Below are 27650 nucleotides of genomic sequence, written 5' to 3'. Positions count from 1 at the left end.
TTGACATTCACATTTTCTAACCAACCACATCTCACCTACATATTTTAACTCTATCCACTTGTCTATTAACCAAAAATAGAGCCAAAAAAAAAAGGGAAAAAAGAAGAAGAACAAGAACCCCTATCTATAGCCATGCCAAAACCTGCCTCTTATCTTACAAAGTAGAGTTTCAAGAAAATCTCAAAAAACCTTTTAATTTGTGGTAGAGCAAAGAGTGATGTCATAATGGAGGTATCTGTGGAGTGTAATCTTTGGGACAGTGTTTTGGAGATAACTAAGGTAGCCCAAGAAAAGGGTGGTGATCCATTGGTGTGGGCAATTCAAGTTTCTTCATGTCTTAGTTCATCAGGGGTGTCTTTGCCCTCTTTTGAGTTAGCCAATTTCTTGGTATCTCACATTTGTTGGGAAAACAATTTGCCTATAGCATGGAAGTTCTTGGAAAAGGCTCTGGTTCTCAAGACTGTCTCACCCATCATTGTTTTTCCTCTGCTTTCCAGCAGGTTTGTTGTTTTTATTGTCTTTTAGTTCCCAATTTGTTGATTCTTGAGTGCATTTCTATAAAGATTGAATATTTAGCTTTCTTGGGTTGTTTATTTGAAGAAATGCACTGTTTTAACAAATGTAGCAAGGTCAATATAGGTTTTTGAGAAGCTTTGCTTGATGATGAGTCCTGTTGTCGGAGCCACGATTTTCATTAAGGGTTCAAAATATGAAAAGTAAACACAAAGAAGCCAAAGGTGTTTCAACATCTACTATATATACCTAAAAAATAATTTAAACCATGTTAAAACAGTGTAATTTCCCCCTAAGGAAGGTTCTGATGACCCCCTTGTCCCTACCTGAATCCTCTGGCCCTGCTGTTGTTAATGTAAACTTGTGTCTGTCTACATGTGTTGTGTGTTGCTTCTAGTTATTCATAGGTGTATTTAATGTATGACAAAATGGGGAAAATGCGATCTTTAGTTGATGTGGATTTAGATGCTTAAACGTGTGCCTTCATTATTGTAATGTACTATTTGTCAGTTTGTATCAAAATTTCTATTTGTTCTCTCTTTCTACTGAAGAAAAAATCATTTTCCTAGGTCTTTGGCATAATCTCGTTGACTATTTTGGTCTGGATCTTTATGTTCTGAAAGTAACTTAACCATGTTTTGAGCTTTTCCAGAGTGTAGTATTAACAATAATGAGCTTGCAATTGGTTTACAGCTTCCTTTTGCTTCCTTTATGTTGTTGTTTTAAACTATGTGCAAGCTTCCAAATCACCTCTCTGCTGTGGATCACGAGTTGAAATGAAATGAATACTTATGGGGATTTTAATGGACATTTTACAGTATTTATCTTTTACTTGTCCAGGTGCTTCAGTTCCAAATATCTTGTTTTAATCTTTCATCTTTTAGTATGTCTTTACATGCAACTTAGAAACAAATTTTGGCCTTAAATATGTGTTTATGATGTTTTGTTAGCATTGTAGAGTTGCCGTCAAGGCACTTTTGATATCTTCATCATAATCCAGCTTCTTGTTTTCTCTTTTTGTTTGTGTGTGTTTGTATCTTAACTCTTACATTCACTTGCCTTTAATTTTTACAGGGTAATCCAAAATCGGTGTCTGAGGCCGGCGGCATTTAGGCTCTACATGGAACTCATGAGAAGACATATATTCACTCTTAAAATCCATGTAAACATGCAAAGTTATCAGAAGTGAGTGGTTCTGTTAATGGCTCTTTGTGTCACATTCTTTTTAATGTTAGTATTTGTCATCCAAAACCTATGGCTCGTTCGCTCCATATGCTAATCCACTACTTTGGGATCTTTTGGCTTGGTAAGATTCAGAATGTTTAATTAAGAGGAAAGCCTAGGCAAGTTAGTATAAGGCATGCCAGATGATATCAGAGACTTCTCACAGATCATTAAAACTAGACAACTTTTATTGTAGAGATTAAGAATATTTCAAGAGCAGGGAAAAGAATGATTGTTGTTTTTTGAAATTGTAGATTAAACCAGTTGTATTTGCTTACATTTCACAAACTAGATGGTATGTATATTGGGCAATGTTGATTCTTGGGTGTGTCAGGGATTTAGGTCTTGAGGTGACTTTGAATTTACCTTCTATGGTAGAATATTCCATAAGCCTTTTGTATTGTGTTCTCCCATCATTACAATGCATTCCACAATTGATTCATTCAATTGACCTGATTCCAAAATAACGTTCTACATGCAGGATTGTGAATTTCTTGGATAGCATCCTCCATTTTACTGAGATATTTGGTGTGCATGCTGATGAACCTGGTGTTCTTGTTGTTGAGATTATCTTCTCACTTGTTTGGCAATTACTTGATGCATCATTGGACGATGAAGGGTTGCTCCAACTTACTCCAGAAAAGAAATCTAGATGGCCAACTAAGCCTGAAGATATGGAGATAGATGGCTGCATAGCTGATATGGAGAGAAATGAACAAAAAGAACGGTTGAAGAATTTGAATACTCTTCTGGCAATTGAGTTGATAGGGCAATTTTTACAAAACAAAGTAACTGCCAAGATTCTTTACTTGGCTCGCCAAAACATGTCAGAACTTTCTCTTCGCTATCTATTTCTGAACTCTACGCATCGTTTCAAGTGTTATTTGATGTTTGTCTATGTTGAAAAGACTTAACAGTTTAGCTTTAGCTTTGCACGTTAAGTTACAAGTTTTGTGAGTTAGCATTATCTCACGTGGCCTTGGATGCACTTACATGGAAAATAATGAAATCAATAGTACCTTAATTAAACTGCCACATGTTTAACCTATGTGCCTCTTTAATGATAGTTTCAAATCATATGTACCTTGACTGCTCAAGCTTCATGTTGAGACTGCAACATATCTATTCCTACTTCCTTGGAATGACTTTCTGTGGTTTCACTCTTATTGAAATATCCAACTAATATTGTTCCAAAACCTGTCAGGCCTGTGCATTGGGGAGATTTTGTTCAGCGTATACAATTACTAGCTGGAAATTCATCAGCATTGCAAAGTTCAAGCATAATATCACCTAAGGCACTTCTTCAGCTGGCATCAGATGCTCACAATTTAAGCAAAGCAAATTCCTTACAAGAACATTATGTCAGAAGCACTTCACGATCTCTAGCTACTTGTGCTGATCTTTGTTTTGGGAGTAGCCGTTCTTCGCTTTGGCTTCCTCTAGATCTCTTCCTAGAAGATGCAATGGATGGTTCACAAGTTAATGCAACAAGCGCCATTGAAATTATTACTGGTGCAATCACTTTTTATGTCACATTTTCTGTGTCAATATAGAATTATAGATAACTGTACTAATTATTGATGTGTCTAATAGAAGGTGGTGCTTTATGTTATGAATCTTTAGGGAAGGATCGATTCACAAGGCTATATACAAATCAACTCGTTAAAGGGAGGCTGAAACCTTAGAATTTATTAAAAGAGAACTCCGATCTCTTCAGCTCTTCAAAGGGAGACTGAAACCTTAGAGTTCAATGGAAGAGAGAACTCTAATCTCCTGCTTTTTGCTGAATTATGACTTACTGATTTATTCATCAAAAGCCCCTTTAAATAGGAGTCTTATTGCATCAATAAGAAGTCTAATTCTTATGAAAGTAGGAGACCTAAATCCTATTCCAAACTAATAACTATAACTTAACCTAATCCTTATGAAACTCTGAGACTAAACTTTATTCTAGAATAATAAATAAAGCAACTAAAAGTATAATTAAATACTTAAATTAATGACTTCCAACGCATCCCTAACACTTTACTTGTGCAGACTTAGTCAAGTCCCTACAAGCAATCAATGCTACAACTTGGCATGAGACATTTTTAGGACTTTGGATGGCAGCTCTACGACTTGTTCAAAGGGTTAGCAAAGTTTTTTGCATTTAGTTTGTGCTTAATGTACTCATATTTACATTTCTCCAGCTTAATTTTCAAATCTAAACTTTGTGGGCTTCAAAGTAGTGGTGCATTATTGTCCTTATTTGTCATGTATGCTTCATGTGACAAATTCATCTAGAACTCTTCATAGATTCTTTAAATATTTTCATCTTTATTTTGGAAAAATAAAGAGTATTTTGTATGATGGTGCTGCAACATATCTGAATAAACTATTTGGTAGAGAAAGATGAGAGAGCTGTAGACTAAATTTAGGCGATAAAGAGAATGAGGTTGATAGCAGAGTTTCAATCATTTTAGGAAGAAAGTACATAGGTCTGCTATGTTTTTATTATCTCTGTCAAATGGAGGGTTGGTTTACATGAAAGCACTAGCTTTTGGGCTTGAGTTAGGCCCAAGTGCCATATCTTTACAAATTTTTGAGAATCTGATGCCGTAGCATAGCTCCTATAGAGTTCCTTACATGGATTATGGAGTTCCAGAGAAGCTAATGTCATTTGCAGAACTTTTCTCTTTGGGCATTTATCAATGATAGATCTTTCTTAATTTTCTTAAATCCTAATTCACTTATTGTCTATTCATTTATTATACTATAAGCTCTTCACCAACTTTTGAAGAAGGCAAGTGTGAACCTGATTGTAGAAGCGCTAGATTACCAAAGTTTGTCTTAGGACATAAGATATGTCTTATTCGTTTTCTCTCGGTGTTGAACTCCCCCAGAATGAAAGAAGATGTTTTCAAGGGTTACCTAAGCAATATTATTTTATTTTTTTGATAAAGGTAACATTACTTCTATATATCCACAGGTATACTACATCAAAGTGTAGTCCCCCTCCAAAAAGTTTTACTTACATCATTCCTAGGATCTTCTAGTTACAACCAGTCAATAATATTAAACACATTTTCAGTATCTCCTATCACTACTTGCTTACACCAAAAATAATAAAGCCCTAGGCAATTACTCTTTATCTTCTGGATATTGTTCTGTTTTCATTCAAAGCATCTTTGATTCCTTTCCTTCCAAATTGTCCACCAAATGCAAGCTGGGACAATCCTCCATCTCTTCTCATTTTTTCCTGCAATATTATTATTATCATGTTTTTTGTGGATGAGTCAAGTGCTGCCTAAATAATTGCAGTAAGCAAGTTTGCAGTGAGGGAAATATGACTACATACCATGAGAACAATATTCGTTTCATTCAATATACTAAGATTATACGATTTATTTCATGTGTAGTATAAAAACTTTTTATTTGTTTTTGATTAATGTTGTTTTCAATTGTCTTAGGAGAGGGATCCAATTGAGGGCCCTGTACCTCGCCTAGATACTCGCTTGTGCATGTTGTTCTCTATCATAACACTTGTCATTGCCGATCTTATTGAGGAAGAGGAAAGTGAAGCATGTGATGAAATTGAATCTAGCATAGGCAGGCATATGACAAAGCAGGTTGAAGGCACACGGCGTGGAGATGTAGTCTCTTGTTTACAGAATCTAGGTGATTATCAAAGCTTGCTAACTCCACCTCAGGCAGTCACTACTGCAGCCAACCATGCTGCTGCTAAAGCTATGATGTTTAGATCAAGCGCCAACACTTCATACTTTGAGTGCATCAACATGAAGGATATGCCAACCAACTGTTGTAAGCACACTCTTTTACGTGACTAAATGGAGCTTGAAAGTCTATGAAACCCCTGTGTTCTACCCTTTTTTCTTTTACTCTGTTAACTGACAGAAATTCAGAGAGGCAGGATTGATGGGTTTACTGGGTTTCTAACTATAGGCTTGGGAAATGGTTTGGTTTTTCTAGTTTTATGCATGTTTTAGGATCTAGAGAATAGTATATGTCAGAAGTGTGAGGAAAAATAAGCTTTCAAATTTAGGTATAACTCAAAGTAATTTTTTTGATGAAGAGGTATAACTCAAAGTAATTGCATTTGTATAGATTAGAAGCAAGAGGAGAGTGAAATATTGGCAAGAAGATAGATTATGATATACATCATTATAGAGAACAAATGTTGTTGGAAATCTTTGACCTATACATGATAATATAAAATATATAGTCTGTGTATGTATAGCTGTGACCAAGAAATGGTGGTAGACTTGTAATGATCACAATTCTAGCTTGCCTGACGTGGGGCGTATAGAGTATGCTTTACATGTAATGGAAATTTATTGCAGATTCGGTTTTTTGTACCACTACTTGAGCCTATAATCATGTGTGTATATACAACAACAACATACCCAATGTAATCCCACAAGTGGGGTCTGGGGAGGGTGGTGTGTACACTGCCTTACCCCTACCTTATGAAGGTGGAGAAGTTGTTTCCGATAGACCCTCGACTCGAGTAAGCATATTAAAAATCAAGTATGTCAAAGAACATATATTAGCGAAGAAGCCATGGTATAAACAATTAAGAAGAGAACAAGTAGCAACCTATGTTACTCGTACTCTTCAAAAATGCCAACGGGTGCGTGTCGGATCCTCCAAAAGCAATGCGTTCTTGGATGATCCGACACGGGTGCAACATTATATTTGGAGAGTCCGAGCAACATAGGTAGCAACAAGAAGTAATACGATAACTGAAGACAAGGAAACAACATGTAATACTAAAATCAGAGAATAAAATAGTAGGAAATTAATAATAACAACTAGACAACGCTCAACTGTCTACTAACCTTTTACCCTAATTCTCGACCTCCATATCTTCCTGTCTAGGGTCATGTCTTCGGTAAGCTGCAAGTGTGCCACATCCTATTTAATCACCTTTCCCAAGGCTTCTTTAACCTACCTCTACCTCTCCTTATATCCACTATACCAACCTCTCACACCTCCTCATTGGGGCATCTATATCAATAATCATGTGCATATATATGTACACTATTTTATACTGATGTTGTGAAGTCATTGATGGTTTGGTAGAAGATTATACACTTTCCGATCTGTTGATCCAAGATAAAGGTTGTGTTAGATGTACAAGAATAGGCATTTTCTAAGATTTTGGCAATTGTTTAAACATTATTTGATAGATCATTTTGCTGAAAAGTTTACCATCTGACATTGTCTCTATTGGTGAACAAGATGCCTAACAATGCTCACTTTCTTGAAACCTTCATTTTAATGTGGTGATATAATGTAGAAAGATGTTATTATTGTATGTGGCTAGAGGTCAAGAATAGGTGAAAATGACACCAGTGAAGTGGATGTTGTGGTGGTCCAACATTTCTTGCAGAATTTGTTGTTTATTTATATTATGCTGTTGTTGTCTGATCACTTTAATCAAAGTTGAACTTTGGCCTTGCAGCTGGTAACCTGCATCACTTGATAGTTGAGGCATGCATTTCCCGAAATTTGCTGGACACTTCTGCTTATTTTTGGCCCGGTTACGTGAATGGACGCATGAACCAGTTACCACACAGTATGCCAACTCAAGTGCCTGGTTGGTCATCATTCATGAAGGGGGCTCCGTTGACTCCCACAATGATTAATGCTTTGGTTTCTGCTCCAGCTTCAAGGTATACTTAGAATAGCATTACTTTGACAATTTTGTTCCCTAAATTGTCCAAATTTGAGTGATTAATTCAAGAAAAACCAAGTTTATGTTGTAACTTATCTGAGCGTCAAAACTCTGTAACAATTGGAGCTTGCAATACTGAAACAACAATTGGCTGTGTATATTTGTGGAAAGGGCTGATGGTAGAGTTATACATAGTTGTCCTCTTATCCTAGGCAATGACTCCTAACTGCAGAAGACAGATAGTAGTCAAAATTTATTCTAGTTTTCCATGATGGTAGCCTGGTCTTCAGTTGCTTTTTTCTTTCCTGAAGCCAGGTATATCAGTTGCTCTTTTTAATTGATTTAGCCAAGGGTAAAGCAACTTAATTTAAGCTCATGGATTTAATGGAAGTTTAGCAGAGCTTGAGAAGATTTTCGAGATGGCGGTCAAAGGAGCAGATGATCAGAAGATAGTTGCTGCTACCATTCTTTGTGGAGCCTCACTAATTCGTGGTTGGAATATACAGGTAATAAGCAAATAATTTGTTTCAGAAAATCTGTGAGTCAACTCTATAAGAGAGAGGAAATTCTTCCATTTAAAGCATTATGATCCTGATACCCATTACTAAAAGTATCATTAAATTGTTCTTGCGAAGAAATTATGTGATTCGTCCTTTTGGTTATGATCATGCAGGAACATACCGTCAATTTCATAACCAGATTATTGTCTCCTCCAGTTCCTACTGACTATTCTGGTAAAGATAGCCATTTAATAGGCTATGCTCCAATGTTAAATGTCTTGCTCGTTGGAATAGCACCAGTGGACTGTGTTCAGATTTTCTCCCTTCACGGCATGGTATGTTTTTTAAGCTTGATATTGTTTCTTATATAAGATGAAAACAGTTTCTATGAATAATGATTAATTCATTTGCATGGTTACACTACTACTCTTTCTAGACTGTTTTTTCTTGAGCTGAGGGTCTATCAGAAACAGTCTATCTACCTCTACCTCTGAGGTAGGGGTAACGTCTGCGTACACTCTACCCTGAACCCTCCCTAGACCCTACTTTGTGGGACTACACTGGGTATGTTGTTGTTTTTGAGGATGATGTGGGTTACACCACTAACTAATTGATAGGTTTCACTAACATCCAGACCTAACTTACCATTTAGTATTTATTGGTTATATAAGAGTTGCAAGAGAAACAAAAGAACCAAGTTTTCTTAAGCAAATGGCCTTCATCTCAATTGTGGGCCTCCATTAGAGTATATCATTTTCATCTGGGAAATGTAGTCCATGTTCTCAGCTCATTATATGAACAAGTTGAGTTCTTTCTCTGTGATAGATCACTTGCTTGATTGGTTACTTTTTCCTTTCAAAAGTTCTAAGATAAGATTGAGCATTAGAGCAATGGTACACTTTCTCTCTCAAAGTCTTGGACTAGAACAGTCTTCTGAACGAGGTTTTCGTGCACGAACTTTCAAGGATTATCATGCTGACACTGTATAGCATGACATAATGGGAGGCCTAAAAGCAGGTGTCAGTTACACTCTTTACTTTGTTCTTTTTTAACCTTTGAAACATAGCAATCCTAATACTTTCTTTGTGTTCCACAAAATGCTGTAAAAAATTGGTAAGTTTGAGAAAATTCCAACGAGGAATTGGAGAACTTCAAAGTTTTCAGAAAACATTTTAGATTTCTCTTCTCAACAGATTCTTGAAGTCAAAGAACAAATTAGCTAATCTGAAGTCTTACTTAACAAAGCTGTTACCTTTGTCAAAAAAAAAAAAAAAAGTCTTACTTAACAAAGAAATGAAAGAACTTGAAGATTTATTAGATATTTCTTTGGATTGTGGGAGGATATGTCACAACATTTATTATTTTCTTACAGTCAAGTTGTATTCAAGTAAATGTGAAAGGTAAGACATTTTCACAACATCCTACTCTATCATTAACACGTCTTAGATGTCCGTAAATACTTCCGGTTAAATGGGAGAGCTCATTTTCTCTCCATTTTTTATTTGAATGAGAAAAGAGGCATGCGTAATTTCTGAGTTTTGCATGCCTTATAAACTTCTGACTATTGATTTCTACTTTTCAAGGTCCCACAACTTGCTGCTTCATCAATGACAATATGTGAGGTATTTGGTTCATGTGCTCCCAATATCTCATGGACACTGACAACAGGAGAGGACATTTCAGTGCATGCTGTGTTTTCAAATGCCTTTGCTCTACTTCTAAAATTATGGAGGTTCAACCATCCACCTATTGAATATAGAGTTGGAGATGTGCCCCCTGTGGGATGCCAACTAACTCCCGAATACCTCCTTCTAGTGAGGAATTCACATCTTGTGTCGTCTGGAAACATGTTGAAGGACCCCAATAGAAGGAGACTAGCAACTGTTGCAAGTTCCTCATCTCCTAATCCAATATTTGTAGACTCATTTCCAAAATTGAGAGTTTGGTATAGGCAACATTTGGCATGTATAGCTTCAACTTTGTGTGGTCTTGTGAATGGGACTCTTGTCTGTCAAACGGTTGATGTTTTACTCAATATGATGTTCAAAAAGATTAGCGGGGGAAGTCAGAGTTTGATCTCCATAACATCTGGAAGTAGTAGCTCTTCTGGAACTGGAAGTGAGGATACTTCTCTGAGGCCTAAATTACCTGCTTGGGACATCCTCGAAGCCGTCCCTTTTGTGGTTGATGCTGCTCTAACAGCATGTGCCCATGGAAGACTTTCTCCTCGTGAACTGTGCACAGGTTAGTCAATGCATGTAATAGATGACTCTTTTATAGTACATCCTTTCAACCTTAGAATCTGCAGCTCCAAGATCATCCACTTGCACATCTCAGACTGAACTAATTAGCAATTATAACTTATTTGCACTTTTACAACATACATCTCTAGGATTTGATTATAGTTGCTTCCCTGTAAATATGTACTCTCTCCGTTTCAAAAAGATTGACCTCCTTTCTTTTTTAATCTGTTTCAAAAAGAATGACCTCTTTCTTTTTTTGGTAAAATTTTAATTTCAGCTTTCCACGCATGTTTAAGGCCACAAGATTAAAGGGCAATTTTGTACATTTGACATAACTTTAATTTAGGACCACAAGATTCAAAAGTCTTCTTTATTTTCTTAAACTCCGTGCAAAGTCAAACTAGGTCATTCTTTGTGAAACGGAGGGAGTATATAATTTATGTGTTAAAGCATAACCTCAAGGGGTACGAGGGTTAGGAATTTCAGGCACTTTGACAATGTCTTTAATTCTCATACAGACTCTAAAATCATGGTTCTACATTATCAAATAGTTACACATTCACAATTTCAGGTCTTAAAGATTTGGCGGATTTTCTTCCTGCATCGCTAGCAACCATTGTAAGCTACTTCTCTGCTGAGGTCACTCGTGGTGTTTGGAAACCAGTTTTTATGAATGGCACTGATTGGCCAAGTCCTGCTGCAAATCTCTCCAATGTTGAGGAACAGATCAAGAAAATTTTAGCAGCCACTGGTGTAGATGTTCCAAGCCTTGCTGCAGGTTTTTCCCCGTTACTTACAGTGATTAAGAATGTTATTCTCTCTATTGAATTAAGCCACATATGTTGCTTCATCTTCTTCTGAACCACACATAGACTAAGTCTGAAGCTAAATGCTTCCTCCATTCCAAGAAGAATGAAACAGTTACTAATTTGGGGAGTCATAATATTTTCTTTGAATACACTATTGTAACCTTTTTATAGTTGTAACTGAAAAAAATTTATTTCTTGTATTTTTTTCAACAGTTTTTTAATATGTTTATTTTATTTCAAAAAAGATCAAGACACTGATGTCGGAATTTGTGCTGAAAATTAAATCTGATACTCCTGGTACTCCAAACTCAAACTTTCTTTTTGGAAGTAAGGGAACATCTAAAACAAGAGTGACAAAAGATTCATGAAAAACATTTTTAAGCTAACGAAAGTATATGTGTCATTTCCTTCTTGCGAAATTTATGCTTAATTATATCTGAATTCTGTAAGAACTGAAATCATCTTTATTGTCTAGGCTCAGAATCTTTTCAACTTTTTGTACTTGATCATTGAATTCCAATTTGTTTTCCCAGGCGGCAGCTCTCCAGCAATTCTTCCACTGCCATTGGCTGCATTTGTCAGCCTTACTATAACATATAAACTTGATAAGGCCTCCCAGCGTTTTCTCAATCTGGCAGGCCCCGCTCTGGAGTCACTTGCAGCTGGCTGCCCTTGGCCCTGCATGCCAATTGTGGCTTCTTTGTGGACCCAAAAGGCAAAAAAGTGGAGTGACTTCCTCGTTTTCTCTGCATCTCGAACTGTCTTTCTTAATAACAACCATGCAGTCATTCAGCTTCTCAAAAGTTGCTTCAATGCCACCCTTGGTTTGAACTCTTCCTCCATATCAAGCAATGGTGGAATTGGTGCACTTCTCGGTCATGGATTTGGATCACATTTCTATGGTGGTATTTCTCCAGTTGCCCCAGGTATTCTGTATCTACGAGTTTACAGATCCATCAGAGATATCATGTTCTTGAGAGAAGAGATTGTTTCACTTTTGATGCAATCTATAAGTGATATAGCACGCAATGAGCTTCCAAGACAACGGTTGAACAAACTGAAGATACCCAAAAATGGAAAGAAATTTGGAAATGTGTCGCTTGCTGCAACAATGACAAGGGTGAAATTAGCTGCCTTGCTTGGTGCTTCTTTATTATGGTTATCTGGTGGATCAGGGCTGGTGCAGTCATTAATAAAAGAGACTCTTCCCTCTTGGTTCTTATCTGTTAACAGCTCTAATCAAGAAGGTGACAAGGGTGATCTAGTTCCAATGCTCAAAGGGTATGCACTTGCATACTTTGCAGTACTGTGTGGGGCTTTTGCCAGTGGTGTGGACTCGTTGTCCATGGCATCAAAGCGACGTCCAAAAATCATTGGGCGTCATGTTGAATTCATAGCCAGTGTCCTGGATGGCAAGATATCACTAGGTTGTGATCCGTCTACTTGGCACGCCTATGTGTCGGGGTTTGTGAGTCTGATGGTAGGTTGTACACCAACTTGGGTGTATGAAGTGGATGCAAAGTTGTTAAAGAGGCTCAGTAAAGGCTTGAGACAATGGCATGAGCAGGACCTTGCTCTTGCTTTGCTTAGCATTGGAGGGGTTGGTACAATGGGATCAGCTGCAGAATTGATCATGGAGGCTTCATCATAGTATTTCCTGTTAGTTACCATAAGAAATTTTGTAGATAGATTGTTATTGGTAGTTAAACTAAGTGTTCACCCAAGTAACCTTATGTACAGTTTGAAGGTGTAACTCTACTTTATGTGTTTTTAGGCTGTTTCTTGATGGGAGGGAAGTCATGTACATTGGGTATGGAATATATCTTTTAGGTTTGAACTACTAATGATGATCTGAATGTGATTAACAAGTATCTTATACTGTTTTTACTTTATTTTATAAGATACTTCATTTCAATCCTTTTGGTTAATGTTTATGGTTTCCTAACTTGTTAGGATTAGTAACACAAGTATAGATGGACATTGTAAGGAAAAGAATCGACGAAAAATCAGTAGTTTGCTTGAAATATTTGAAACACTCAAAAGTTATAATAGGTGAATTCTTCTCCTTGGAAGCCCAGTGCATAAAGAGCTTTTTCTGCTCCAGCAACCAACAGAATCAATTTATCATACAACACCACTATATGCAGTTGTCCTTGTCAATCGTCGACTTCGCATAGCCTGCCTAGTGAGAAATGCATCATCCCATTTTCCGGCATCTGCATAAATGTTAGAGAGAAGGACCCTACTAGGACCATGAGATGGCTCCACTCTTGCCAAGTTCTCTGCTGCCCTTTCACCTATTTCTGTGTTACCATGAGTTCTACAAGCAGCTAACAATGTGCCCCATATGATGATATCTGCCTCCATAGACATGCTCCTTATGAGCTCTTCAGCTTCTTTCAACCTTCCTGCTCTACCAAAAAGATCCACCATACAACCATAGTGCTTAATGTTTGGTTTTACATTATACAGTTTAGTCATGCTCTGGAAATGCTGTTCACCAGCCTCCACCAACCCAGCGTGGCAACATGCACTTAAGACTCCAATAAAAGTGATCAAATTGGGTTTGATGTTTTGCCTCAGCATATCTGAGAAGATATGCAGAGATAATTGTGCATGCCCGTGCATTGCCAGGCCACAGATAATGGCATTCCATGGTGAGACATCAACAGCTTTCTCTCGGATTTGATTGAACAACTCTAAGGCATCATTGACGCTGGCACATTTAGCATACATGTCAATCAGTGCTGCACTCAAGTTGTCATTCAAAGGGATGGAATTTTTGCAAATGTAATCATGAGCCCATCTACCTTCTTTCAAGGTCCCCAAAGTAGCAATAGAAGAGACGACACTGACCATAGTAATTTCGTTTGGTTTTACGCCAATAGCTAACATCTCATGAAAAAGCTCAAGAGCCAAATCAGGCTGCTCACTTTGTGAGTAACCAGAAATCATAGAGCTCCAAGAGAAAACATCTCTTGCAGGCATTTGATCAAATAAGTTTCTAGCCTCATCAATTTTTCTGTTTCTAACAAGTCCAGCAATAAGGGCATTCCAACATGCAACATGGTCCTTGTTTCCTACTTCAAACTGCAAACGAGCAAGATCCACTTCCCCACAAGCTGCATAGAAGTGAATTATTGTTGCCTGAATAAAGTCCAAGAGATCAAAACCCATCTTTACTCCTACACCATGAAACTGCCTACCCTCAAAATTCGACATCCCTTGTCCACACGTCGATAGAAAGTCTACAATCATAACGTCATTAGGACGCAGCCCAGTATATAACATATCACGATATATTTCGACAGCATCATTCAACCTTGCTGCTTGCAAATAACCATCAATAATTGTACCCCAAGAAACCACATCCTTATCAACAATCTGTTCAAAAACATCTTTAGCTAAATCGACTAGCCCGGCCTTACTATACCCATTCAGCATCACATTCCAAGAAACCACATTTTTTTCATGCATCTCACTAAACAACATCATTGCATCCTTCAAACACCCACCAAGACAATACAAATGAAGTAAATTGGTGGACACATGAACGAAATCCATAACCCCAATTTTCAACACCAACCCATGAAGCATTTTATCCACCTTAATCCCCCCACAATGCAAATAAGCTGAAATGACATTCACCATGGTCACCTCATTTGGACCAACACCAAAATACCTCATATCCCTAAAAACCCAAATTCCCTCACTCCAAAATCCCTTCTGTATCAAACCCATTATCATGGTCGTATAAGACACACAATTTCTCTCAGTCATTTTATCAAACAACTCATAGGCCTCATTCAAAAACCCAAATTTCACATACCCACATAACATTATGTTACAAGAAACTGCATCTAACTTATTACAAGAATCAAATATTATCTTAGCATGATTTACTAATCCGCATTTTACATAAAAAGTGATCAAGCTATTTAGTATAAAAATATTGGATTCAAGACCAGATTTCAAGACAAGGGAATGAAGTTGTTGGCCGTGTGTGATACATGAATTTGCTGAACAAGACTTGAAGGCTGAAACAAGAGAGAATTCCCAATTGGGTTTTTGTTTCTTGGTGTTTTTGTCCTTGTCCAAGAAGAGTTGAAGGTCCAAGGGGGCATGTGAAGATGAAGAAGACACCCATTTGAGAGAGGGAAAAGAGAGTGAGAAAAATGGAGCAAGCAAGTGAAAGGATGGCTTGTATCTGATTCCAATGATCATTACACACTACCATGGGAAGCTTTCTTGCCTTCACTAAACCATTTGACAATTATGCTTTGAAATTATAAATTGTCGAACCGAAATAATAATAATTTTGGAACGTAAATCATGATTTTAAAATAGAAGAAAAAATTTATGTTTGACATGAATTTTTTTTTTTTTTGTACCGTATGAAAAAAAAAATTATATTAAAAAATAACTAATTATTTAATCTTTAATTATGTATATTTAAATATTGGTACTTGCTAACAAAAAGAGATATGTAATTTATCAAAAAAGATATGTGATTTATCAATGCAATATAGTAATATTTTGATATCTTATTTATAAAATAAGGAGAAAGGTCAAATATATCTCTCAATTTTGTTATTTCTAATTTATTAAATATATACCCTCGCCTTCTTATCATTTTTGGTAACAAACCTATATTTATTGAACTAAAAAAAAACTAATACTAAATTTTTATTCAAAAAATGTGTGGCTTTAAAAAATTGTCTCACCCATTTTTTACCCACTCGATCCAAATGAAAAAAACTCAATATCCCTTTTGTATTCAATCATAAAATAGTTTTTAATCGGAGTAAGATAACTTTTTAAAGTCACGTGATATTTAAGGTTGATATGCAGTTTTATTAAACAAAGAAAATATATAGTATAAATTATAGGAACCACATATTATAAGTACTAAATAACATCCTATCCCTTCTAGTTTTCTATTTACCAAAAATCCCTTAAAAATGATGTTTGCGGGATACATAGCGTTGTGCACAGGATACATTAGGTTTGACACATTCCACATAGCGGGATACATAGCGTTGTGCATGGGATACATTAGGTTTGATACATTCCACATAGCAGGATACATAGCGTTGTGCACGGGATACATGCGGGATACATAGCGTTGTGCACGGGATATATGCGGGATACATAGGTAAAATAAGGGATTTTTGAAATTTTTGAAACAAGTAGGGATAAATGGATATTAAGGTAAATAACGGAGTGTAGTTAAGTAATTTGTCCAAATATATATGCATCATTTTTTAATGACAAGAATATATATACACTACTTTTTTTTATAGCAAAAACTCATACAATCAAGTAGCCGTAATTAATTTGGAATTGAAGCGAGTGGCTGATTATGAGGCAAGTTGAGGGTCTGAACCAGTGATAAGAGACTATCTGAAATGATTTGTTCAAGTCAAAAATGATTTTTAAGTAAGTTTTTAGTGTTCTGGTAAAATTAAAAAAAATACTTTTAAACACTTATTTTTAGGTAAAAAAAAATAACAAAAACAAATAAAAAATTTAGAAGTCCCAACTTATAAATCATAAACTATAAACACATCCCAACACAATCGTAACCAACCCAATCCACGTACACCCCTGGTTCAAATCTTATTTTGACTGAAAATATTGGGGAAAAAACACCACTCCAACACTGCAGTAACCTGGGAGCGGAGCTAGGTGGGGGTTTGGATGAACCCAGTAGCTTTTCCATAGACCCTATATTTGTACTGGAAAATTAAGTAATAACTCGTGAACCCTAACAAAACTGATTGACAACTCAATGGTAAGGAAGGGGAAGGAAATTTAGAACCCTCAAACTACTAATACCGGTTCCGCCTCTGCAGTAACTTGGCAGGTAATGAGGGAGGAAAGATGAGCAATTCCTTATTTGAAAAAGTAACTGCTAATTATGTAATTTATTCATGTTTATATGATATGTGCTTCTTGAGGAAAGAAAATAAGGTCTGTCTATAGTTTGTACACATTGAGCATTGTTCTAAAGTAAGTTCCAAGGAGCTCTCTGTCAATGGGATCAATAAAAATGGTACTAAACAACAATACCAATTTCCCATTCTTCTGATATTCAGAAGGTAACAAACTAGATCCCCCATATGCAATCATCAACACTCAGCGATGATCCGCCTTACCATTAATTGTCAGAGTCCTGCATTTAGTCAACAAATTTATACGTCAGTCATCGTGGAAAGGGGGCAAAAAGAATGAAAGAACATAAACAGTTCTTAATGAAAAAAATTCTCTCATGACACATGCAATTGATTGAGAATGCAGAAATTATGCGGCAATTCAAAGATGTGATTCCAGAAAAAAACAGCTCAACATAAGGATTTAACAGGAAATCAGCTAGTTCTTTTTGCAAACATAAACTCCAAAGAATTCCATGTCATCATCATTGTCAATATATCATCACATCAAAACATATAACTTATTGAAACTTCACATGCATACTATAGTTAAGTCTTGTAGGTCTTCTGAATCTATTTAGAACGTCTCTGGCGCAAAAGGCACGTTAAGTGGTAACAGAAAAGCTGGTGCTACTTAATATGCATGACTAGCAATAGGGCCTCTTTACTTGAACTTGTAAACTGCAGTCTGCAGTCGACCAAATAATGAATCTATTTAGAACTTCTCTGGCGCAAAAGGCACGTTTAGTGGTAACAGAAAAGCTGGTGCTACTTAATATGCATGACTAGCAATAGGGCCTCTTTACTTGAACTTGTAAACTGCAGTCTGCAGTCGACCAAATAACAAAGGACTGAAATTCCAAGGAGCTGAAAATGACTTCAGAGCTTGTCAAAATTAAGGATGATGTGAATGATTTTTTTTTTTATTTTGAATAATGGTGGTGTCCAGGTCAGCTTGCAAGAAGATATGAATGATAGATCAAGTTATACTAGGGAAAATGGTTAAAATGATCAATCCACTCGTCAAAGAAGTCAGTCATGCTACTTATCAAAAAAGTAATTAGACATATTCCACTGTGCATGACAAACTACTTAAAAAACAAAAGATAGGATATGTTGCATTGACTAAATCCTTCTAATTGCTTCTTGATGTTAATCAAAGTCATCCAACAAATGCACTGTGTAACCATAACCTTATAAAATATGATAACACTTCTCTAATTGAATCTGGCATCTTGTCCTATATTTCTGAATCATCAAATCACCTGATTCAGGTATTGAAGAATGCTCTGCCTACAATATTATAACATAATTCTCAACATTTTCTGATCACAAACCTCAGATCTTAGCCAAACACTTGGGGACAAATTATACTGAGATTATAACACAGACTATAATACTAGGATTAAATAATGACGACGTTATTCAGCAGATATACTTTAATTTGTAGGGGTTTGGTTCATTGGGGTATAATATAAAACATCTGTTTGGTTTTCACTAGATAAAATTGGATTAACTTTTATTTCTAATTTTAACTGACTTTCTTAAAAGACATTGGGAGAAAAGTTTCTGAGTACAGAGTAAATGTATCATTGTGCTATTTTATCGCGATATCAGGATTATTATCCCCCAGAGTGATGCATAAATCCCGAGATTGCTAACCCTGTAATTAAAAATTCTACCAATAACTCCACATTTTATCCAGGGAATCTGGTATAAGAAACCCAAAAGTGCTAATCCCAAAATTAAAAATTCTATCAATAATCCCCTATTTTAACTCGGGATTATAAACCCTTATCCTTTTTTTGATTAAGTTTATAACCCCTTATCCTTGCAGCAAACGATTCCTTAGCATTCTAAAACTCTAAATGCAGATCTTGGTATACAACAATATTATGCTACCACCACTGTGGAAAGAAGAATTGGGCCTATAACCTAATGTTCATATTGCAAAATCAATGATTCCATACTCACAAATCACAATCTCTAGGAAATCCATCATACTACCCCCAAGAGAGAAATCACAAACTGACAGAGAGCCAACTGCCAAAATCTCAACTCCTAAGCAAATCTACAATGGAAATTATATGTTTTCTAAGAAAATTGATGGAAATCTATTGCAAGAGGAAAAAAGATCTACACGTGGTGTTCATTGACCTAATAAAGCATATGATCGTACGACGTGAAGTTCTTCAGTGGGCATTGAAGAAGACAAGAGTCCATATTAAATATACAAATGTTTTTTTTTTTTTGAAACTGGTAACATTAATATACAAATGTCATAACAGATATGCATAAAGTAGCCGCCACTAGTGCAAGAACAGCAATAGGAGATACAAAGGAGTTTCCCATAATGGTGGATTTACATCAGGGATCAACATTGAAACTGTACATGTTTTGCCCTAGTTACTGATGAGTGATAATGTTAGATATAATCTAAAAGTCCTGATCGTTCAACATTAAGAAACATAAGGTTATTGACTTGTGCGAAGTTCACTTCTGAAATACTAATCCACGTTCAACCTGAAGGCTGTCTCCCATCAATCTAAAACGTAGTTCTAGAATGTCCCACTAATTGATCAAGGGCGTAAGGCAGAAAAAATCGTCTCATTTCCTTCTTTCTATTCCATTCACTTCACAACTGGGTACTCTCACCAAACACACGAATCTTAAAATAACAAATACTCGCCCTCTGAGGGGGAAAATGGATGAGGATCGAAACAGGGGTGATCTCGTCTACAACAGTTTAAAGGATGGGTGAAGTCTTGCCATCCAGTCCCTGGACATAGTCCTTTCAGGAAGTGGCAGAGTCCGTAAGAACTTCTGCGATTTATCCCACAACACTATCAATTTTGGCACTCCCAAGTTCTCACTCCTAAACCCACCATTATAAGACATACCATTTTGAAGCCCTTAAAAATAGAATCTTCTCCCATGAATTAGTAGGCTAGAAGATATTTTGCTTCAGCACCGGATGAGCATTACACTTAGATTGTATACAGAAAGGCAATATCTTATTTTATTTTTATTCTTAAATAGAAAAGCAATAACTTACAAGTTATACTTGGTAGCTGTGACAAAACTTACATTCACTTCCCATACATTTTGGAAATTTGGATAATACATTTGCACATAAAACATTTTACTGCCTATTCCTGAAATGTCAATCTCCAAACTTCAAACTGAGTAATAAAAACATGTTATTGGTCATAAGATGACAACATACTCAATCATAACAACTGTTTCTTCCCAAAGCTTCCCCACCATTCATTCGGGAGAAAGGAATTCATATTAAACATATAATAACATAAAATATATGTATGAAGGAGCAATCACAAGTATAAAACAACGGGAAGAGATCTAATAGACTTGCTATAAACATGAATTTACACTAGGAACTTGCTTTGAGCGGATACTTGTTTAACCTAGTTATGGATGAACTCACCAATAATACTCCCTTTGTCCAATTTATGTGGCATACTTTCTTTTTTAATCCATCCCAAAAAGAATGTCACGTTTCTATAATAAGAAAGAATTTAACTTAAAATTTTATTTTTTACCCTTAGGCCTTATTGAAATGATTTATAGTCAACACAAATGTCTAAGGTTTGTTTTAGACCACAAATTTTAAAAGTATTCCAATATTTGTTAAACTTTGTGGCTTTGTGCCAAGTCAAACGGTGTCACATAAATTGGGACGGATGGAGTATACAAAATGAGACTTCATGGTGTATGTTATATATACAGATGGTAATATGTAAATTTACAAAACTAATGAAGGCATCAACCAAATGATAAAACTATGAAAAAATATTTTTCAGGAATATGGGTTTTTTTTTTTGAAACTGGTAAATGTGAAATTAAAACGGGAAGATGGGTTTTAGAAGACAAAATATATACTCTAGAGATGTAGTCCCAATAAGAAGAATGAAGGTGAGTTAAGACTAATTGTAGTGTTCGAATACAAGCGATTGAGATATTTAGACTCCTCTAAGAATTGACATGAAAGATGGAGATGATATTTTCTTTAAAAAGTCATAGATGAAGACAACAACAACAACAACATACTCAATTTAGTCCGACAAAGTGAAAAATCATAGATGAAGATGTAACACAAACATTTGAAATAGGGTGAAGAAAATGGAGGAGTACTACGACAATGCTATGTGATAGGAAGATATAACAACGTGAAAGACAAGTTCTGTAGAATAATTTTTTGATCCATGACTTCAATAGATTTTTTATTTTTTTTTGAAATTGGTAATTCAATAGAATAATTATGACAACAACAAAGTTATACGAGATATAATGTTGGGCCTCTTAAGGTCCATCATATCCGCAAGATGAATTATATGGGCATAAGATGGATATGTAGTCATAAATGATCGACAAAATTAGAAGAAAAAGATTTGGTCCATTCTATCATTTTAAGAGGAAGGATAGAGTTCTTTTTGTTGTACCTAATACTACAATGTGCATGAGTATTTCATACTTATCAAAAAAATATATATGAAGAGATCCAACAAAGGGTGCAACCAGTAGAGGATACGATGAAGAGATCCAACAAAGGGTGCAACCAGTAGAGGATACGACAAGAGAAGATTGCATGACATGGCTTAGCAATGTCCTAGGTAAACCTAGATATGCACTTTTTGTAGGTTCAACATGAAAAAGGACCTAGATAGATCTAGAAATCACACGAGCAGAACTTGTCAAATTACCAACTATCCTGGAATCGTTGCGGATTTACTTAAGAACCAAACAAAATAGAACCAAAGGAGTCCTTTTAGGTGATACAAATAAGTTGGAAGTGGAGAACCATTCCTTGTTGCCACACATGTCTAGGTCTAGTGACTACCAACCGCTTCTTAATCTAGTTAGAAGTGTATAACGTCAGCATATGAATAAGTGTATGATTTAGAGAACCCTTTATCTGTCTTTTACATAATGGATTCAGAGATTCATAAGTAAGTTCCAACTAGTTTGACTTGAGGCCTAGTCTATTGACTGGTCTTCATGACAATTCATAGCTATGGTGTCAATTAGTAACATTATAATCACTTGTTAATGGATAGAATCAATTCAACAAACTCATAGATAATTATTTACTTTCGGTGCTAACTATCCTTGGATGTCATTTGACATATAGCAACCTGCCAGACACAACGAAGCGCTAAAAAGTGTGAGCATCATCATCCCAATTTATAAATTTCTCATCTATAAAACAACTCTTTCTACCTCATCACATCATCTTCTCTATCTTATTTCCAAGATAAGTCTCATATCCTTCAAATCAATCCAAACCAGAGTAGCACCTTTTTAGTTAATCATTATGAGAGCAGTTTGTTCTTCAAATGTAAAATTTCACTTCAGCAACCATTACAGGTTTCCTTGTTCTATCAGCACAACTGAACTACTTCTTAGAATGCATAATCATCAACTCGAGCAACAGAACTCAAACCAAAACACAATTAACATAAAGTTCATAACTCCAAATGCCAAAAAAAAAAAAGTAAAAAAAAGATAAACAACTCACTTCTTGTGCCGACGCCCTCGTTTAGCACCCCAACCTTCAAGTTTAGCAACAGGACACCCACATTTAGACCTAAACAACAACACAGCACGTCCATTGGGTGGTGCCATTTTTCTCAACTCAGCACGAAGACATTCATAATCTGGATTATTCTCACTCCCACCTTTCCAAGGCAACTGATTGATGTCTCTAACAGCTTTCGTCTCACACCCAGATCTCAAACACTCTTCACCCTGCAATTGCAAGTCAAATTCCATAGCTCTTCTCAACCCTTTACACCCATTTTTCCCACATTTCCTTGATCTAAACCCAAACCCACAACAGATCTCAAAGAAAAGAACCACGACAACGAAAACAATAACGAAGAATATGTAAAAGATGTAGTGGGTCCAAACGTCCACTTCTTCGAGATGGGTCAAAAGGGTGTTGAGTAAAAGTGACGGTGGGTATGGGAAAAGGAGAGAAATTGAATTAAAGATGTATGAGAAGTATGAAATGATGAGGAAAGCACCAGAGAAAAGTACAAGAATGAATATTAGAAGATCAAGGGTAGCTGAAGGGGAGTGATTACAGAGGTTATGGTGGGAAGAAGGGCAATTTGGGGAATTTGTGGGGTTTGAATTAGGGTTTGAGTTTGAGGTTTTCTTAAGGGGTTTGGAGAGGGAAGAAGAAGAAGAAGAAGGAGCCATGGTGATGAAGGAAGAAAGGAGGTAATGGTGCATGTTAGAGAAAAATTGATGGGCAGTGGGGTGGGGGTGGAGTGGGGGTGGGGGTAGTGGTTTTGTATTTCAGGTGGAAAAGAGGAAGAGAAGTGCGTACGTTAGTAGATTGTGGTGCACGTTAGTGGCGTATGTTAGCATTCCATGTTTTAGTAATTTATTATGAGGAGGGAAAGTATATGATTGTCCAATAATTATGAGAAAGCAAAATATAGTAAATATATCCATGTTGAGGGTGGATAACAATCCTCAAATATTTTTTCCGTTTTAAAAAAGAATGAATTAGGTATGGAGTTTAAGAAATAAAAAAAAATTAATTATGTAATCTTAGATTAAAGTTATATTAAATGTATCAAAATATTATTTAAAATATTGATTTTTTTTAGACAAACTAAAAACATAAAAAAAGGTTATGTTTTTTAAAAAGTAATAATTTAATTTCAAAATAATTTGTTTTCAATCAAATGAGTCTTTAGGCTTAGGGTGTGGGTCTATTTGGTATAAAGGAAAATATGTTCTTATAAAAGTATGTTTGGATGGTGGTAGGAGTTCGAAAACGAAAAATTCTTGAATAAGTTTAGCTACAAATTAAAGGAGCAATGAAATGAATATAGGGATTGGCTTGAATATTGTGTTGATGAATAGATGGATGTGACTTTTTGTTGGAGTTTAAGGACGGTTGATTATTGTGATAAAGGAAAAATTATAATGCTCTTGGAGATAATTTTAGATGCAAAAGAGACTTTATCGAATTTTAGAAAACTTAAAATATGATTAATATTCAAAGATGAAGGTTGAAAAGATAATGTAGGATCTTGTAAGTTAGACTAGCATGATCACATTAATGTAAAACCTTGTGCCTTCGAGTTTGCTTGAATACGATAAAAGCATCGACATTATTGTTGGGTTCATTCTTTAAAGAATGAACTTTAAAGATAAGGTGTAATGTGAATTGGAAAATGGTGAAAAATGTAATTTCATTGATGAGGAAAATGAAAATTTATGTGCATATTTATAAAGAAAAAAACCATTTCTTCTAGTTCTAAAGAGTTGATAATAGAGTCTATCATCGTTATTGTTACTCGGATTTAAATTTAGTCAAATAATTGATTCATAATTTTTTTGGACAATTTATTTTTCATTTTTGATATTTAATTTCCTTTTCTAATATCAATTTATGCAAAATTTATGAAAAAAATTTTTCCAATAAAATTTATTTAATACTCGTGAATTTATTTAAGCAAAAAATTCCAAAATAGCTTCAAGTTAAAGCTATTGGCCGATATGTTAACCCTACCTTGGTGATATAATTTTCTTCACTTGATAACACAAAGTATTATAGCTCTCTCTCTTTTGAAGTTAATTTGTTGCATTTTCTTTTTCAAAAAATATGGCTCTACCAAACCAACAAATTGTAGATTATCTAAGCTTCAAGTTCGTCATGGTGGATGATGGCAAAATAACTTTTGGTTAGAAGGCATCTCAATGATGAATTTAACAATACAAATTTGCTATCGGTATAGTCTAAAAACGTGAAATGAATGTGGTGTTGGTGAACACTTGGATCTCTGCCTCAAAGGCATGTGGTCCAGACGAACATTCTTCTCAATAGCCTAGAGGAAAATGTGATAAATATACACCATGAGTATGTATATGGATCAATAGTAAAAACAAAATTGTGTTAAAACAACAATCTCAACCAGTGTTTTAAAAGATTATGTTGGGACTTGTCTAGGGGCTCGCCTTGGGGCGGGGCTTTAGAAAAACACCCCGAGACTCAAGTGTGGGGATTAGTTCCGTAAGACTTACGCCCTAAGCGCCCGACTGTACGTCCTAAGCACTCCCAACGCCTAACGCTTGGGGCTCCCCTAATAGATCTTATGTGTTAAATATTTAGTTAACATTGTTGACTCTCATAATTCTTGAATAAATGAATGATACTTATTAATTTTTTTAATCTATAGATATAAGAAGATTGAGAGTAACTCAAATAACAAGTTGTAGTATCACATCTTTACTATTTGGTAACACTGTGAAGGTGATTATTTAGTACGTAACATTTTAAAAAAAAATACGTAATGAAATTTTACTTTTTCACTTATCGTTGATCATCATGGTTTTGTCATATATCTCAAAATTATTATATTTTATTTAGCTATTTGAAAGTAATATTTTTTTTACATGATGAAGTGATGTTTTTATTATAATATTATTAGCAAGGTTTATTGATAATTTTCTTTTCAGGGGTAAATTGTATAAAATGATAAAAAGTATTTTTAGAAATAATGATTCTTTTATTATTAGAAAGTTAAGATATTAGATTATTTATACTTGTATAATCATGTTAGAAGTTTAATTTTCTATGAGTTTCCTTAATCATGTTTTAAATTATTTCAAATTATTCATGTATTTTTATATTTTTTGTGTGATTATATTATTATACTATATTGCAAATTAAAAATTAAAGATCCATAGGACTTACGCCCCACATCTCGAGGCTTACGCCTGGCCCTATACTAAGTAAAACGCCCCGCCTTTTAAAACACTGAATTCTCAACCAACTCACTTGTTCATAACAATTCTACATAAACCATTATACGAAATCGAGGCTAAAAGATTACCTAAACGGAAAGGCATGAATATGAGAATAACAACCCCACAAGTAATGTACGTATGTATGCAAAATACCCCACAACCATATATAATACCACGAACAATTCGATCATCACAATAATAATTTAATAATTACGATAATATATACAATAACCTTTTACTCCCTAACTTGACACGGAATACGAATTTTAAACAAGAATAACACTAACAATAATTTAGACATTTATAACTGACTCATCAATAACACATTAGATTTGAAACCTTAAAGCTCACAAAATCCTGCCCCAAAAGAAAAGAACTTGTCCTCATATACCTTCGACTCAAACTTAAATAATTTGATGCTTTTTTCAGTGATCGAATAAATCGTCAAAGATTTTTCCACCAAATAATTAATAAAAAATAACTTATATAAATGCTACCCTATATAAATATATTTTTTGATATAAATAAACATATTATTTATGTTAAAACATTAATAGATTATAAACTCTTATAAAAATAAAACATGCGCCAAATATTTTAAGTATTTTAGAAAGAAACAAAAAAATATATATTTTGTCATTTTTAAAATTTAAATCGAATATCCTCAAATGCTCAAAATGTTAATAATAAAACTATCAAATTTAAACTTATAAATCTTTAATAAAGGATGAAGAACAATATTGAACACTCGAAATATTACAAAAAGAAACTTTATACATACACTTAGTTGAAGTTTGAGAAATAAGAATTTTTGAAGTGAAAATTTCAAAATGATATTTGGAAGTTAGTTATGTTTTTGGATATACATATCACTTTAAAACAAAGTTAAAAGTTATGTTTGGAAAAAAAAATCACTTCTTCATTTTTTAAATTTGAAGAACTTATCTATAGAGACCAGCCCAAAAATCATTTCACTATATAATCAATGAAGTTTTAATTTTATTTTTATTTTTCTAAAATGAAAAGATCTTCATGTCCAAATGGTCCTTATAAGCTGGATGGTCTTTGTATTAAGTGTATCCAAGCAGCAACAAAAATTTATTTTTAGAAGAAATGAGATATTTTGTATAAGTGTATATCAATCGGTTAGATTTGACTTTATGTATTAACAATTCAATTTATGAGTTTTTAGTTTGTGAATATGCTATATAGAATACTAAATTAATAAGATGTTTATTTATTAATTTTTGGTTCTTAATAATTTGATTTTTGATTTAAACAATAAGAAAATGTTCATATAATCATATATAACAGTGTTCTTAAAAATAGAAATAGTAGCAAGAATAGAAGTTCAAGACAAGCTTCTACATTACTCACTTTAGTTTAAGACATAATTGTTCGAATTCCTTCTAAAAACTCATGCAATAAATTGAGAAAACAACATTAATTAGTTGTCTTTGTCACAATCAAGGGTGTGTTTGGTATGAAGGAAAATATTTTCCGGAAAATGTTTTTCAATTTTCTCATGTTTGGTTGGGTTAAATGTTTTCCAAATCAACTCATTTTCCTCAAATTTAAGGAAAATGACTTCCCTTCAAAACTTAAGGAAAACATTTTCCAAAACGCTCTTCCAACTTCAAACTACAATTACTTTTTTGTTGAAAAAATCAATTTATTTTGTCCCTATCCTCAAACCAGCCCCCCAAAAAATAATAATTTAAAGCTTGTTTTTAAATTCAATTTTTTTACCCACCCTCACCCCTACCCCTACCCCTACCCCCACCCCCTCCCAAAAAAATATTAAAAATTATTTTTAAAAGATATTTCTAATTTCAATTTTTTATTTTTTACCCCCACCACTACCCTCGCCCCCTATCAATTTTTTATTGTTTTTAAAAAATATTTTCAACTTCAATTTTTTATTTTTTCATCCCGATCCTCAATCACCCACGCCCCCTCCCCCG

At 34.8% G+C, this 27650-nt stretch overlaps 3 protein-coding genes across 3 annotated transcripts; 1 reads left to right on the top strand and 2 right to left on the bottom strand.

Annotated features, from left to right (window-relative positions):
• Window positions 1–114: 114 nt before the first annotated feature.
• On the top strand, window positions 115–12810 carry LOC125869525 (mediator of RNA polymerase II transcription subunit 33A). Its single transcript, XM_049550039.1, has 12 exons — window positions 115–500; window positions 1588–1698; window positions 2219–2563; window positions 2942–3249; window positions 3775–3866; window positions 5187–5538; window positions 7202–7412; window positions 7806–7920; window positions 8088–8249; window positions 9498–10158; window positions 10729–10935; window positions 11500–12810. Exons 1-12 carry the CDS (start codon window positions 226–228, stop codon window positions 12615–12617), a joined length of 3957 nt encoding a protein of 1318 aa, XP_049405996.1. The 5' UTR covers window positions 115–225; the 3' UTR covers window positions 12618–12810.
• Window positions 12811–13067: 257 nt separating this feature from the next.
• Window positions 13068–15243, bottom strand: LOC125869587 (pentatricopeptide repeat-containing protein At5g19020, mitochondrial). Its single transcript, XM_049550064.1, has one exon. The coding sequence runs from the start codon at window positions 15188–15190 to the stop codon at window positions 13091–13093; it is 2100 nt and encodes a 699-aa protein (XP_049406021.1). The 5' UTR covers window positions 15191–15243; the 3' UTR covers window positions 13068–13090.
• Window positions 15244–16836: 1593 nt separating this feature from the next.
• LOC125870010 (uncharacterized protein At5g19025-like) lies at window positions 16837–23176 on the bottom strand. Its single transcript, XM_049550385.1, has 2 exons — window positions 22436–23176; window positions 16837–17141 (listed from the first exon to the last, which is right to left on the bottom strand). The coding sequence occupies exons 1-2, from the start codon at window positions 23152–23154 to the stop codon at window positions 17105–17107; spliced, it is 756 nt and encodes a 251-aa protein (XP_049406342.1). The 5' UTR covers window positions 23155–23176; the 3' UTR covers window positions 16837–17104.
• Between the last annotated feature and the right edge of the window lie 4474 nt (window positions 23177–27650).

Source organism: Solanum stenotomum, chromosome 1, assembly GCF_019186545.1.
Source record: "Solanum stenotomum isolate F172 chromosome 1, ASM1918654v1, whole genome shotgun sequence".
In the NCBI taxonomy this organism is placed as follows: domain Eukaryota; kingdom Viridiplantae; phylum Streptophyta; class Magnoliopsida; order Solanales; family Solanaceae; genus Solanum; species Solanum stenotomum.
Note: the sequence above shows the minus strand (reverse complement) of the source record. Positions and strands in the feature narration are given on the sequence as shown.

What these genes read in the sequence shown, in the direction of transcription:
- LOC125869587 (XM_049550064.1), bottom strand. Translation starts at nt 15,190, where the DNA reads ATGATCATTGGAATCAGATACAAGCCATCCTTTCACTTGCTTGCTCCA.
- LOC125869525 (XM_049550039.1), top strand. Translation starts at nt 226, where the DNA reads ATGGAGGTATCTGTGGAGTGTAATCTTTGGGACAGTGTTTTGGAGATA. An exon ending in GGATATGCCAACCAACTGTT is followed by an intron (nt 5,539 to 7,201) that starts GTAAGCACACTC and finishes TTGGCCTTGCAG; the next exon opens with CTGGTAACCTGCATCACTTG. An exon ending in GTTTCTGCTCCAGCTTCAAG is followed by an intron (nt 7,413 to 7,805) that starts GTATACTTAGAA and finishes ATTTAATGGAAG; the next exon opens with TTTAGCAGAGCTTGAGAAGA.
- LOC125870010 (XM_049550385.1), bottom strand. Translation starts at nt 23,154, where the DNA reads ATGCACCATTACCTCCTTTCTTCCTTCATCACCATGGCTCCTTCTTCT. An exon ending in CGAGGGCGTCGGCACAAGAA is followed by an intron (nt 17,142 to 22,435) that starts GTGAGTTGTTTA and finishes GACTAAATGCAG; the next exon opens with GACTCTGACAATTAATGGTA.